Source organism: Melanotaenia boesemani, chromosome 15 (assembly GCF_017639745.1).
Source record: "Melanotaenia boesemani isolate fMelBoe1 chromosome 15, fMelBoe1.pri, whole genome shotgun sequence".
Lineage (NCBI taxonomy): Eukaryota > Metazoa > Chordata > Actinopteri > Atheriniformes > Melanotaeniidae > Melanotaenia > Melanotaenia boesemani.
In genome coordinates, this window is record NC_055696.1 from 31,970,555 (window position 1) to 31,985,349 (window position 14,795).

General features: G+C 41.2%; 1 protein-coding gene across 1 annotated transcript; it reads left to right on the plus strand.

Moving 5' to 3' along the window:
- The first annotated feature begins 516 nt into the window (after positions 1 to 516).
- Positions 517 to 14,428, plus strand: pgk1 (phosphoglycerate kinase 1). The gene is made up of 11 exons (XM_042008287.1): positions 517 to 681; positions 3,581 to 3,631; positions 3,772 to 3,927; positions 4,185 to 4,329; positions 7,108 to 7,211; positions 7,758 to 7,877; positions 9,805 to 9,919; positions 11,752 to 11,931; positions 12,012 to 12,189; positions 13,566 to 13,664; positions 13,747 to 14,428. The coding sequence occupies exons 1-11, from the start codon at positions 617 to 619 to the stop codon at positions 13,785 to 13,787; spliced, it is 1,254 nt and encodes a 417-aa protein (XP_041864221.1). The 5' UTR covers positions 517 to 616; the 3' UTR covers positions 13,788 to 14,428.
- The last annotated feature ends 367 nt before the right edge of the window (positions 14,429 to 14,795 follow it).

Sequence of the window (14,795 nt, forward strand, 5' to 3'; positions counted from 1 at the left end):
ATCAGAGGTTTATGGAATATTAGCAATTAAGAGCCAAAATAATTATGTTGGAGTAAGATGCAGTGCAGGAGTCGGTTGTTTTTTTTCCTCTTCTATGTACAATTTTAGCAAGAGTAATTACTTTCAATTACACGTAGAGAACCATGTACAGTTAGTGCACAGAATTTTAGTCGTGAATATTCTTGTACCTCAGAACAATCCTGTTTTATCAGTATTAATAGACTCTCCTCCATTACAGAGTATGCTTACTATACTCTCACGTTATAGTAATGAATATTTTTAATGACTTGTTAAACTGCACTGAATTGAAATTAAGTGGTAAAGTGGTAAAATACCTCTGAGTTGTGTTCAGTTACTGAAATTGTTAATGAAACTCAGCCGGTGAAGTGTAAAATGATTGGGTCATAGAGCGAATTTGTCCAATCACGTTGCAGGCTTTCTTTAGGCATTAGCTAATCAGCAGCTGGGGGTGTGGCTTGTCCCGCCCCGATGCTCTTCCTCCGCGCTGTGCTAAGGTCACTGCTGTCATTCGGTAGCTAACCAGCCGTTAGCCGGAGTAGGCGGGGAAGGAGCTCAGTCAGGAAGGTGGACGAAAGAACCAACGAAGCCAAGCAACATGTCTCTGTCTAACAAACTCACCCTGGATAAAGTGGATGTCAATGGGAAGCGGGTCGTTATGAGGTGAGCGTTCATGAACGCATAAATAGTTTGGACGAACCAACGCAGCTCATCGGAGATGTGATTAATTGATGTTAGCTAGCTAGTTGGTATTCTCAAAATATTTGTGGCCTCCTGCGGCAGCAGCCAGGTTTTTATATGATTCAGTAGAATATTTTAAAGGCGCCTTGAGTTGTTTCAGGCTAAAAGAGGGAGAGGACAGGAAGTGAATTTGAGTGTCACGTTTTCCAGCCATGCTACGTGCCTGTGGGGAGATGCTGTATGGATGAGAAGCCTGCATCCGACATGAAGCTGGAGTCAGACCTTTAAAAATTCACATAGCCTTTTAGCATATGATGCACACTGTTACCACACAGCATTCGTAAGAATGATTGTAATAACTCAGCTAGGTATTCACAAAATATATAAACGGTGTGTTTGCAAAGCCTTCAAGAATGTGAGGTGATGGATAAAAACTAATCATAAGTGCCATTGATCAAAGAGGCTGATGATTCAATAAATTATTTATATACATCATTACAAATAAGAATTTGGCCTTACTTATTTTATGCCTCTATTAGTTATAGTGATTATATTGGTGCTAGTGACTGGCACACTTTTATGCAGCACAAGTTATTTGGCTACAAGTCACCCCAAAAATCTAGTGTGATGTTAAAGTGTCTTTAATACTCTCTGTAGCCAATACTCAATATCTGCCCTTACAGTTATCAAGAAAAAGAAAGTTGAGTCTTGAGTGAGTGAATTAGCATAACCTGAAGTGACGTAAAACGGTGGTTTGTGGCTGCTAAGCTGAATTGAAACCAATAATCCATTTTTTTTCGATATTACTACTATGCAAACTACTTTAACATGAAATAACAAAATGTGTGTAATAATGAAACAATGATTGTATGAAGGTGAGCCAGTCCATGTAGATTTTAATACCTTCTTGTCTTGTACAAATAAAATTCCTGACTTGACTTTTATGCTTTCCTCTCTCCAGTTTTTACTTGAATCAAAGTTGCATTGGTGGTTAGAAGTATTTTAAATCCAGTCTGGCATTTTTTCACGGGATATTTCAAGTGCTCTTCCACAGACCGACCCTCTCAGGCTGTAGAGGAGTCTTGAAACAGACACCCTGTGTGGAAATGTCAGAGGGCCATGTGGGTTTGCTCAGTTTGGTGATGCAACACCAGGCAGCATAGGACAAGGTTCACCCACAGCCCGCACTGCTCAGTGTTAAAGGTCAAAATTCACCTCATGTTAGCTCAGTCTAAGTGTACGCCACTGCTGTACAGGACTGAGTCTCATCAGACAACAGGGCCTGTCACAGCAGGAAGCTTGTCTGGACTGAGGAGGAGGAGGAAAGACAAAATGTTGCTATAGAAACATCCAGGGCTTTGCCAAAATTTCGTCAGGTCAGGAGATGACTTCATCAGTGTAGGGATGTAGAAATCAGTTTCTGTTACAATCATTTCCCTTCTTGTTGGGTTTAACTTTCAGAATCCTGAACAATATCAAACACTGCTCATGAAAAGTTAGGGACCTCCAACTTTTGGATGAAATTTACAGAAAATATGAAAAGTCCATGTTTTACTGATATTATGTCATGACTGTAGGATGTTTAAGTAAACTCATGCAATGGCAAATCCTTCATCTCAAACAGTTAAAGCTAACAGAGGTGGGTACACCACAACATAACATGTCAGTGTTCGATAACTTGTCGTGTGTTGGGCGTCATCTTGGCCTGATGATAAAATGAGCAGTATGATGAAAAAGGCTGTTTTTTAATACAAGTTGTCACTGATCCTGAACATTTAGTGGACGATTCATGGTTCAGACTCTTCATTTGGGTTTTTTCTTGTGTGGTTTATCACTTTGTAGAGAACATGAATATATAAACGCTGAAAAGTTTACAAGTTTGGAGAAAGGCCGATTAATTTCACCTGTTAATGTTATAGTTCATTTGAGCTACATTGTGACATGCAAAAAGCTGCATATTTCTAACTTATTGTGAGTAAGTTAAAAAGTCATTTCTCATAAATGGTTTGTAATGTGGGACTTTGTGCAGTTTGTGGACTGAAATCATCAGTTTAACTCCTCCAGCTATGTTTTTAGGTTTCAGAGCAGCTTGGCTTTTCAGGGCTTCTCCCTGGTTCAGGGGTTGTTGTCGGTGCTTTTTCCTTCCTTCTATAGACCCACGCTTGGAGCAACAGTTGGATGTGTACAGGAGTGGAAAACCACTGCAGCTGTTAGATGCATATTTGTGATCGAGACTCTGCTGCTGAGCTGCTGACGTTTGGGTTTCAGGCTAAGACAGTGGATTGTCATTGTAATGGCAGCAGGTGCAGAGCGTGTGCTCGTCATCTGTCTCGGTGCATCCAGTCCGAGGGAGGGAGGGAGGGAGGTGGTTATGTAATTCTTTAGAATACGATGGATGCAGCATGACAGCCTGCATTACTGCATGGCTGGATGTGCAGTGCAGAAACACATGGGTTTAATTTTACTTTTAAAGGCATTAACTCTGTAAGTTAATAAATGTCCCTTTATTTAATACCCCATTTTATAGCAGCTTCAATTGAATTTTTATCATTATGTTCTAAAACTCTAAAACAAACCACTTGTTAGCTGCCTGCTAATGAACAAAGTGAAGGATTTAAAAATTACATAGATGGAAATTTCCGTCCGAAGATGAGCATCTTGGTACATTTGGTTTACTGAAGAAGGAACAGTTCTTCTGTATGCTGGAGAACAAAAGCAAGATGTTCTGTTATTTCGCTGTAATACTAAATAAGCACACAACAAAATGAAAGTTAGCGTGAAAAGAGGGGTTTTCAGCAATGGCTGGAATATCTTCAAATGATTTACTTCATGATATCTATCAGGCTTTACTTCATCTATAGCTCTCTTTATTCTCTTTCAGAGTCGACTTCAACGTTCCCATGAAGGACAAACAGATCACAAATAACCAGAGGTAAAGTTCTTCTTTTACTCTTGGAAAAAATATAACTCGGCTTCATTGTGGCTGCAAAAGTTTACTTTCTTTAAGTTGTTGTAGGACATTAAGCAGTAAAATATGTTTTATTTCTCCCAATGTTCTTTGTTAATGATTAGGATCAAGGCAGCCGTTCCCACCATTAAACATTGTCTGGACAATGGGGCCAAGTCGGTCGTGCTGATGAGCCACCTGGGCCGCCCCGACGGGAACTTCATGCCCGAGAAATACTCCCTGGAGCCTGTTGCTGCTGAGCTCAAGACCCTTCTGGGAAAGTGAGTTGGTTGATTGAATATCTGCTTTACCATTTTCTCCACATGCTGTTTATTTATACCATTTTAAGGAAGAGAAAGTTAAAAATATATATTAAAAAAACTATTGTAAAAGCAGGATATTTTAACATTAATAAAAAAAGTCAAGTTTTAAATAATGTATTAAAATGTCATTTGTGCTTTTTATGTATCATATGCCTGCGTTTATAAAGAAAAAAGCTGAAAGTTGTCCTCTGAATCATTTTCTTGGGGTTCTGCAGGGACGTCACCTTCCTGAAGGACTGTGTGGGTCCTGATGTGGAAACCGCCTGCGCTAACCCTGCTACCGGATCCGTCATCCTGCTGGAGAACCTCCGCTTCCACGTCGCAGAGGAAGGAAAAGGCAAGGACGCCTCTGGAAACAAGGCGAGTCTCACAGCTTCACTGTGTCTCATTCAAGTTTGTATCTCAGCAGTATTTCAGTTTATTAAATATCAACGCAGCTGACTGTGATCAAAGTTTACGTTACATTAACGGAAAAGCTGTTCTGGATCAGGTTATGAATTCTTTCTCGCTGGGCGTGATGACTTAATTGGCGTCTTTGACCAGAACAAATATCCAATCATTCTGCAGCCTTTAAACATTAACACCTGTCTGGGCTTTGAACGGCACTGGAAGCTAATTAGAAACGTTCTCCTGTCATTTAAGCAAAAACGGCAACAATACTTTCTGATGTTAGTTTATTTTTTGCTTAATCATTATTACTATTTCCTATGTTTAAAATGTCTGAATAAAGTTTTTTTTCCATCATTACTATGTGTGAAGAACATGTTAGTTCAGTCTACAAACACAAAGATTTGGCAGCTTTGTCTGTTTGATATGTTTAGTGCTCGGTCACCTGGAAGAAAAGCAGCCTCTGCAGCTGCAGAGGAAAACGCTGCGTCACCGTCTGGTGTCGCAGTCCAGACAGAAGAGGTGCAGAGACTGTCCCCCTGCACACCGTGGACCCCGTCCTCATGTTAGCTCTACACGTCCTGAGTGTTTTAACAAGTGACATGAACCCAGTTTTTGTCTGATCACGTCAAATATAATGTGAAGCAGTGCTGCTGATATCTGTGAATAATGTCTTTAAAATGACACACCATCCAGTGTTTATTAAGAAAATTGGTAATAACCCAAATTTAATATAAAAAAAGGTAATAACAGAAATTTGATAGAATTATTCTCGTATTAAGGCTTTTGAGGAAAGCCTGAATTTAAAAAGAAGAGAAGATGACGTAAACCAGTAAAACATTATGTGAAAGGATCATGGGTATTAGAGTTGGACTGAGTGAGTAACAGGTCTGTTTAAATGGCATTATAAACAAGCTCCGGTCCTCGAGGGCTGTGTTCCTGCAGGTTTTAGATGTTTCTCTTCTCAAACACATCTGATTCAAATTAAAGGGTTCTTCAACAGCTTGTTAAGATCTGCCCCAACATGTTCAACACAGGAAACATTCAAAACCTGCAAAGCAGCGGCACCCACTCATACTGTTAACTACTCTGTTATCCCATTTATCTGGACTGTTATGTTTCAGCCACGTTGTTGCATCGTCCGTTCGTTCGTTCGTTTGTTTGTTTGTTTGTTTGTTTATTTATTTATGTATTTATTTATTTGCGGGTAGCTGTGAGGCAGGGTACACTCTGGACCCTCATCCTCAGTCCTAATGTGGCTCCTGGAAGATAGCAGGTCTGGTTTTCTATCGTATGGGCTTACAGGGAGATCCTTGATCCTGGTCCTTGAGGACTGGGTGTCTACAGGTTTTAGAAGTTGCCCTACTGTAACACACCTGACTGAGATCAGTAGGTAATTAGCAGACTTGTGGAGAGCTTAATGAGTCTGAATGAGGTGTGTTAGCGGGGAAATTAAAACCTGCAGGACATCAGCCCTTGACCAGGACTGAGTATCCCTGGTCTACCGGACTCAGGCTGGACTGTCCTGAGATATTGCATGACATGAGTGCTGCTCTGCTCTGGGGCAGGTCAACAGTCTCAGCCTGCTGACATTTATGTGAAGGTCACTGGGCTTTTCCCGTCTACAGAGACCTGGCTGGTATGCTGCCTGCTTGCTGCTGTACTGTATCACACGCAGGCTGGGTTCTGTGATCTCAATTCTCTACTGAAAGACATCCTTGAGCTGCATTCTGGGATTTTTGAAGTTTGAAGTCTCATTTTACTTGCTGTTAGTTTTCTTCACCAGCAGGTGTTTTCTCTGCAGTGGAGCTCTGCAGATACCAAGCAGCAGTTCTCAGCCATCGCACTAATGACCAGCTTGCTCACGCCGTGTAAAATATTTAACATGTTAGAAACATGTTACAAACACGTGGTTAAAAAGTTGACTTTAGTCATGTGAGGACAGATGCAAGCCTCACTGCTTTTATCTGAATATATTAGGGTTAAAAACTGTGTGAATATGTTTTATGGAATTGTAAAGGATTTATATGGATTTGTGTTTATATCTTTATACAGATCAAACAACAAAAAATGAGTTGATGAATCAATATTTTATTAATTATCTTTATTTAAAAGACGTGTGCGGTCCAGCATCAGAGCAGCAGGATGGTGGCTTGGTTGTCCAAACTTTGCTTTACCACAGAGAGCATTATGGGTGTGAAAGAGAGAACGTAGTTCAAGATGGGGGAGTAGAAAACAAAACTTTAATAAGCAGTTGAATGTGAAACGCTAGGCTGCAGAAACTGGACTTTGGTCTGACATTTGGTTGACACTGAAGAGTCTCAGCCTTTGGCTCTTAAAGTGCAACAGAAACCTGATCCACAGAGTACTGAGTGCATCATGGTGGTGAGAATTTATTCACATATTCACTGCAGCCAGATCAAGTCTGGATAATGTGTTTGCTGACAAAACAGCAGGAATCTCATCCAGCTGCAGAAAACGGAGGCTTGTGGGAGTCGGTCTTTGTCGGCGGGAGGTTTTATGTTCTGTTAGCGGGAGCTGTGCAGTGAATATACATTACTCAGATTTAGAGCTTTTACTCAACAGGTGTGTAGCTACTTGTATTTAAATCAGCTGTTAATGCCTGAATTACATCCCATAATGTTCTAAAAAGGAGCAGACTGAAGTCTTTGGACTAAAATGAACAACATCCACAAATGCATGTTAAATCTTTTTGCGTTAATCTTTTTCTTACCCATTCATGTCCTTCAGACTAAGGCCTCCCAGGAGCAGATTGACTCCTTCAGGGCTTCTCTGTCCAAACTGGGAGACGTTTATGTCAACGATGCCTTCGGCACGGCTCACAGAGCTCACAGGTGAGCCAGATGCTGGATGATGAGCAGTTTTATCGTAGCCTGACTGAAAAGTTATTTGGTTGAAATGTTCAGAAGAAATCGATTTGAGGATGAATATTAAACAGCAAAATCAAAAGTCATAGTTTTATTTATAGTTGAAAATGTCCTTTTAGTCTGCGTTTGTGAAATAAACACTTGTGTTAGCGGCTCCAGGCCAGGTTGACCTTTCTCACTGAACACTGGCCGTCTGTACAATGACATGTTTATGTATTTATTCATGGTGCGTTTGGTCAACGTGTTGAAGGTAGGTGTGGAATTTTCCCAACATGCTCTGAGATGATCTACGGACATTAGATGAGTTAGTCAATCACATAAGAATAGTCCTCAAAACGAAGACTACTCAACTACTGAGAGAATAGCTGAAACCATCATACTGTGAAGCATCAGCAGGAATTATCTCATTTCCAGCCACTGGACTCTAATAAATGAGTTTCCTTAGCCATAACCTGCAGGAATCTGGAGTACCTGCAGGTTTATAACTTGCCTTTATGCTGTTGTCTCTCGCAGCTCCATGGTGGGAGTGAATCTCCCGCAGAAGGCAGCTGGTTTCCTCATGAAGAAGGAGCTCGACTACTTTGCCATGGCCCTGGAGAAACCTCAGAGGCCCTTCCTGGCCATCCTGGGAGGGTGAGAGCATTTCACTTCAATGACTTGTTTTAATAGTGATCCGTACACACTGCACACAAGATTTAAAGCCAAGACTGAAGACTTTACAGCAGCCGCTTTATTTTCTTGTAAAATAACAAGTATGTGGAGGATTTACCAAAATGGACTTTTTGCAGTCTACGTTAAGCATCAGTCACCTTTTTGCAGGACCGTTGTCCTTTTATAGACAACCAAAGACAACTGCATTTTATTCATGCAGGATTAAAGATGAGCATAGTTTCCATCGTACCGGTTGGTTAGTTTGTACTTTTGAGTCACAGGAAGGGAAAGTGGTGCCATATATCCAAACGACTGAAAAATGAACATTAGGTTTTACTCCTGCTGCCTCCTCAGTTTCCAACCTTAACATTTTAACTTAAAGCATCCGTTTACATAAACAGCAGACTTCTGAGGTTAAGACGTTCACCTCTGCGTTGTCCTGCTCCTTTTGGGTATTGTCACTCAGCAGCCTCTTTCTAGAATAGCTGAGGGCCCATCCAAGAATAGAGTATAAGCTCATTATGTAATCTGCAGTGTGACAGGACTGAGCTGCATATGACACCTTCACTCCTCACTGGGCAGTGAAAGTGTGAGAAATCGCCTGCACGTTTTGTTTATGTTGGGTTTGCTGGGTGTTCTGTATAAACTACTGTGTTGTCTTTTACTTTACTGGATAAGAAATGAGAGGGGTTAATAAAGGAGATAAATTAAGCCCAAATAAAGAAAACAAGCCCAACAACCCACAACCATTTCCCCTAAAGAAGTCTGGCTAATGTGACTGTGTCCTCTCTGGAGCTGGGAGATGAGGCAGCTCTTACCACAACATTGTTTTCTGTATTCATCGGTTCTCTAAAGGGCAGCAAATCTTACCAAGAATAACAAACTACAAACACACAACTTGAAGATATTTTTCATTAGGTGCTTTTTCCAGGGGAGGAAAAGTTTCTTTAAAAGTCCAAAATGCTTAAATTGCAAGAGAAGCAGCCCGGGTGGTAACGGTAGCGCAACAGGCCGGTTAATTTGGTTTGAGTGAGAGCGGGGCGTTCACGCTCTACGGTAAAAAGATTTAGCTCGTTTATGTAGTAAAATATTACAAAACAAATCATTAGTTTAGTTTTGGACTCGCCCTGCTGCGTTCAGGTGCACCTGGGTATACAAACCACGTTAGAAAAATAATAGTTTATCTGTGTTATATTTAAATCTGAGTTATGCATGATGCAAATGTAATTGTCAGGGAACATCTCAACGTCGTCTGATATAAATATAGCAACCCTTTTCTTCTTTAATTTGTATAAATTTAAAGCAACAAGGAATTTGGAGGTACCGTTAAACAGATGGATGAATTTATTTTCTGGTCAATTTACATTTTCACTCCTTAACTTCTAATCCAAGACAGATTTTACTTTATTTATTTATTTGTTCTTGTCAAATCTGAAGAAGTCCACATTTGGTCCTTTAACGAAATATAGAGATTAATTTACAGTTATATACTGTATATATTACATGTTCTAATTAAAAGATAATTAACATTCATCAGATTGTTTAATACAGGATTTTTCTTTATTTGTTGATGCAGTAAGTCTCAAACTCTGCATGAAATATTTATTGGCATTAACGGGTTAATTAATAAAAAGAAGAAAAAAAGATTATTTTGGGCCTAGATGAGTATTTTAATTCGTCACCTTGCCTCTGTGGGTTTGTTGCCATGGCGATGGGCGAGCAGAGCCACCGCTGGACGACCGCAGAGGCCAAAGCTGCTGCAGATCACGCTTTAGCCGAGCCGTCGCTGTGCTTGAGTGTGTCAACATTTAGTTCAGATGTATTTTTGTTAAACTGGCTTGTGTTTTTTTACGTGTGTGTGTGTGTGATATCTGTCCTCATGTGTTCTGCCTCTCGGTTGCTGTTTCAGAGCGAAGGTGAAAGATAAGATCCAGCTGATCAACAACATGCTGGATAAGGTCAACGAGATGATCATCGGCGGCGGCATGGCCTTCACCTTCCTCAAAGTCCTCAACAACATGGAGGTGAGGAAGAAGCACTCCTGCCACAAACATCTCTAAAATACACACACTCCCTCCCTATTTTTAGCTCACAATGATTATAAGTCCAGGATGCAGCCGTCGTGCTCCTGGAAAACACCTTGCTTTATTATACAATCCTCCATCAAAACGGGGAATTTTGATGAAGGTCTGGATGATGAGACTTGCGTTTTACAGGTTTTAAAGCCTCTCTGTTCGAGTCCAGAATGAATCTTTAGTGAGACATCTGTCGCAAGAGATGGAAAAAGATTCAAACTTTTCTTTTTCTGCACTCAACCACTTTTTACTCTGTGAAGGTTGATTGTTTCAAGTGTTTCACAAGCAGCTTTACTCAGCTATCACTGTTCAAACAGACTGTTCTCCACAAAGATTCAGACTCACGTTCGTGGACTCACGTTGACCTTCTAACAACAGGATGCTGAAAGACCAGCCACTGCACAATGTTGTGTTTTATACCCACATGATAAAATAAACGTGTTCACCACAATCAAGATTCTATCAGCACAGCATTGCAAAAGTAGATTTTTAGAGTAACTTCAGGTTTGGTAACCCCGCAGGAGTTAGAACTAGATTTTTAAAGAAAACGTCTCGATAAAAATAAAATGTCTTTTTATTCATGACAGTAACATTTAGTTTAGTATATGCACTACTTAAACATGTTAAACCCTGAGCTGCCTCATAACTCTGGTCTCAAGGGCCACGACCCTGCAGGGGTTCCCACACAATGGAGTGTTTGAGAACCCCGTGTATTAAAAAATAAGTAGAAAAAAAGTCCCTATAATCCACACAGTTCTGACACAAAACAAATAAAGCTTGTAAGTTCGACCAAAGCCTTTTAAATATGAGCTTGATAAGTGTCAGTATGACCAGAAAAGACCAGAAATATCATCCATCAGAGAGAAAGTCATTCAGCTTGATAGCCTGGATGTTGTGAAGTTAAAGTATAATAAAATATATGCTCATTTACTACTGGAGTAATTTTTAAATAAAGATCCGCTGGTGGTCTTTCATTATAATCAGTTATTTACAGTGTGTGCAGGAGTGAGAGCAGGAGGTCAGTCATTAACACCCCAGACACAGAAGTCCCAGATCTTCAGTCCCTAGAGCTGCTCTAAGTCAGAAAAGCTGAAGCTCTGTTCTGAAAGGCTGGAGAAACCTACACACACATTATTAAGATATTAAAGACCAGCCAGCTTGAACTCCCACATAAAGTGAGATGACGTCCCAAGTTGCCCTGACAGAATTTAACAGCAGGTGCGACTCACACAGCGCTCCCATCTCTCCCCCTCATATCTAAAGCAGGACATTCGCCTACAGCTGCAAAACCCACCTGTTGTCTACAGGCAGATCGGATCCCATACCTTCAAATTCAGCCTCACTTTTTTGTCACCATGTCCATCATAACTAAAATTAAACAGGAAACGTTGAACAGAATAACCCTGAAATGATTTGTTTTTGATCCAGAGGAAAAAAGATGCTTTGAATTTTAAAACATCTTGTTTTTCATCCCAATTACGTGAATTTCATCACTTCAGTGTACGCTGAAATCTGACTGCTCAGAACCGGGACAATAAAACCACAGATTGTTTATGAGTAAACAGCTTCTCAAAGCTTGGTGCTAGTTTCTCTGTTGCTATTTGAACAGGACCTTTGGACCTTTTTATATTCACCAGTAAAAGACCCTCCCTCTCAGAGGGGTAGTGGGATTGGTTAGTTTTCATGACAGTAAATAGCTTTTTCTTTCCTTTTTTTTTTTTTTATATAAATTAATAAACAAAAACACCATGAATGACCTTCCTCACGCCCTCTCTCGGCAGATCGGTACCTCTCTGTACGATGAGGAAGGAGCCGGCATCGTCAAAGACCTGATGGCCAAAGCGGAGAAGAACAGCGTGAAGATCACGCTGCCCGTCGACTTCATCACTGCTGACAAGTTCGACGAGAACGCCACCACCGGCACTGCGACAGTCGCTGCTGGCATCCCTGCCGGCTGGATGGTGGGAGGAGGACTCGGTCTAACCACTGAACGGATGCACTGACCCTGTTTCTGACTCTCTCTTCCTCCTCTCCTCTGCAGGGTCTGGACTGTGGACCAGCGAGCTCTAAGGCCTTTGCAGATGCCGTTGGCAGGGCCAAGCAGATTGTGTGGAACGGTCCTGTTGGTGTGTTTGAGTGGGACAACTTTGCCAAGGGGACGAAGAACCTCATGGACAAAGTGGTCGAAGTGACCAAGTCGGGCTGCATCACGATCATCGGTGAGAACAAGAAGCGAAGAGAGCAGGTTTTCTTTGTTTCTACATAAAAACGTTACCTTCGCTCCTGGTTTATGTGACGACACTTGTGGCTTCCTTTGTTCCTTTAAACGCTCCAATTCAATTCATGTTCATCCAGTTTGATCTTCTGTTGTTCAGGTACTGAATCCGAAGCCTTACAGACAACATTTATGTCGCTGTTGAATCAAACTTGATGTCCAGTCATCATCCACAGGCCTTGTTAGAACCTACGCCAAGGCAGAGGTTGTGTTTTCAGCCGCGTTTAAAGTCTGTTAGCAACATGACTCAAAAATGTCAGAAGTGGAATAAAGAAAAGGGGGATCCGGATCACTGCCTAGATCAAGGAATATCCTAAAAGATTCTTTACTATCGAGACAATTTTGACATTAAATCTTCTAACAGATGAAACCCAGAAAAAACATCATGGTAGATGTAACAGCTAACCCCGAGAACGTGTTTCCAGGGTCAAGGATTGTAAATAAGATGTGTCATCTATCCTGATGATGGTGATATTGGCTTGGAGCGTATGTGATACATGGGGTGGTAACTGTTTCTCAGGTGAGTGCTTCTAGTTGGATTAAATGTTGTATGTTGCAGCCTGGCTTCACCCAGACGGATGCTGCTTACGGAAAGTTGTCAGAGCAGGCGTCGTAACTAATGAAAGTGAAGGCAGATGATTGGATGTACCGTCGAACGTTTTCTATTTCCATCCTGTATTCGTGATTTGAATTCATGTTATTAGATTATTTTGTTTGGTTTTCCTGGAGACAACAATCCTTCACACTGCAGTCACAGCTGATTCATTAAAGGAAAAACATTCACTTAAATTATTTTATTTAATTTAGTTACTGGCAAGATTCTGAGACATGATCTACTCTACTAATATTTATTCCAGCAGTACATTTAGAGGTTGACCAGGTGCTTTACAAATTCATATCAAAAGACAAGACCCAATAAAATGAGACATACAAGCAAACGTACAAAACAACAGACATCACAGTATAAAATCACTCACTGAACTCAGTGTTTTTATCTCTAAACAAATTAAAAATGATTGACTTGACTTTTAGTTTGTGTGCTAGCAGCCTTCTTTTTTTCCAGTTTGATTCTTTAATATTTCTAAAAGCTTAAAGTTTGACACTGAGGCCGCTCCTGGATTAAATCCAGTACATAAATCCTTTCTACTCCTGTATTTAACATGGATACAATGAGTGTAAATCCACATTTTGAACAATTTAAATACTATTTAAATGAAAATAAATGTGTTTGGTTTTAGAATTTGTATATATTTATTTGTTTTTACTGCATTTTTATGTCTTTTAAAACTTCTTGTAAATACTTTGGTGTGTTTTGTCCAGGTGGGGGCGACACCGCCACCTGCTGCGCCAAGTGGGACACAGAAGACAAAGTCAGCCATGTCAGCACAGGAGGCGGAGCCAGTCTGGAGCTGCTGGAGGGTGAGTGACGGCGAAACGGCCGCATCCTCACTCGCAGGGTGACGAGCTAAAAACCCCAAATGTTTGTTCTGTGTGTCTGCAGGTAAGCTCCTGCCTGGCGTGGACGCCCTCAGCAGTGTCTAAACCTCCCATCGGCTGGAGTATGTCTCAGTGTGTGTGTGTGTGTGTATGTGTGTGTGTGAGAGAGGTGGGTAGCTCCTCAACCAGACTCCTGTTTGCTCCTGAAACATCCCAGAAGTTTCAAACACACCCCACCTTCACCCCGCAGCCGTTTCATCCTCAGAGGTGACTGCCTCCTCTCTGACCTGTCATTGCCGAGTGTTCTGCCTTACATCAACATGCTGCTTCTGGACAAACTCCTGCGGACGAACCTCGACGGGCTCATTTTTGACCTTTTTTAAGACAAAAAGGACAAACCTGGAAAGGCAGAGTTTGTGTTTTTCTGTTTAAACACTGTCCAGAGTTGAAACAGGTGGACGTGCTCGGCTTCTTGTATAACACGAGGACTCGTCTGCGTTAACCCGTCAAGACTTAAAGACTGGCTCTAGTGTGTGTGTGTGTGTGTGTGTGAGTGTGTGAGAATGTGTTATGCATAGCCACCCCAGGACTGTCCCTGCAGCATCGTTAGTGTCTCCATGTAGAAACGGTTAATGTGGTGTGTAGATGTTAATTTGTCTGACGCTGACGTCGGTTCATCCGTCTGAGCCGCTTCCGACCGGGACGTGTCAGCTGACCTGTTCTGGCCAATAAAACTGTATGTAAAACCCTGTGATGGTCTCCTGATTCAAACCTCGCATCAGCTAAGGCCGTAAAACGCTCAGTGTGTTATAAGAAATGTCTCTACGAAGGTTGGGTGAATTGCTACACACACACACACAGGTTTGGTCAGTTCTCTGTTGGTGTGATCTCAGCTGCAGGGGGCTGTTAACCTTCGTGGGTCGCTTCAGTTTACCATTCTATCATGTGACAGAACTACGATAAAAACATAACATTTTTTTCTCATATCACGCTGGGTTTAATCAGAGCTATAAATAAGGAATAACTTAAAATAATCCCAGTTTGATCAGGATGTTACTGTTTCCCACACGTTAGATTTTGGGTGGCTGAAGGTTTTATTTAAAGATCCGTCTT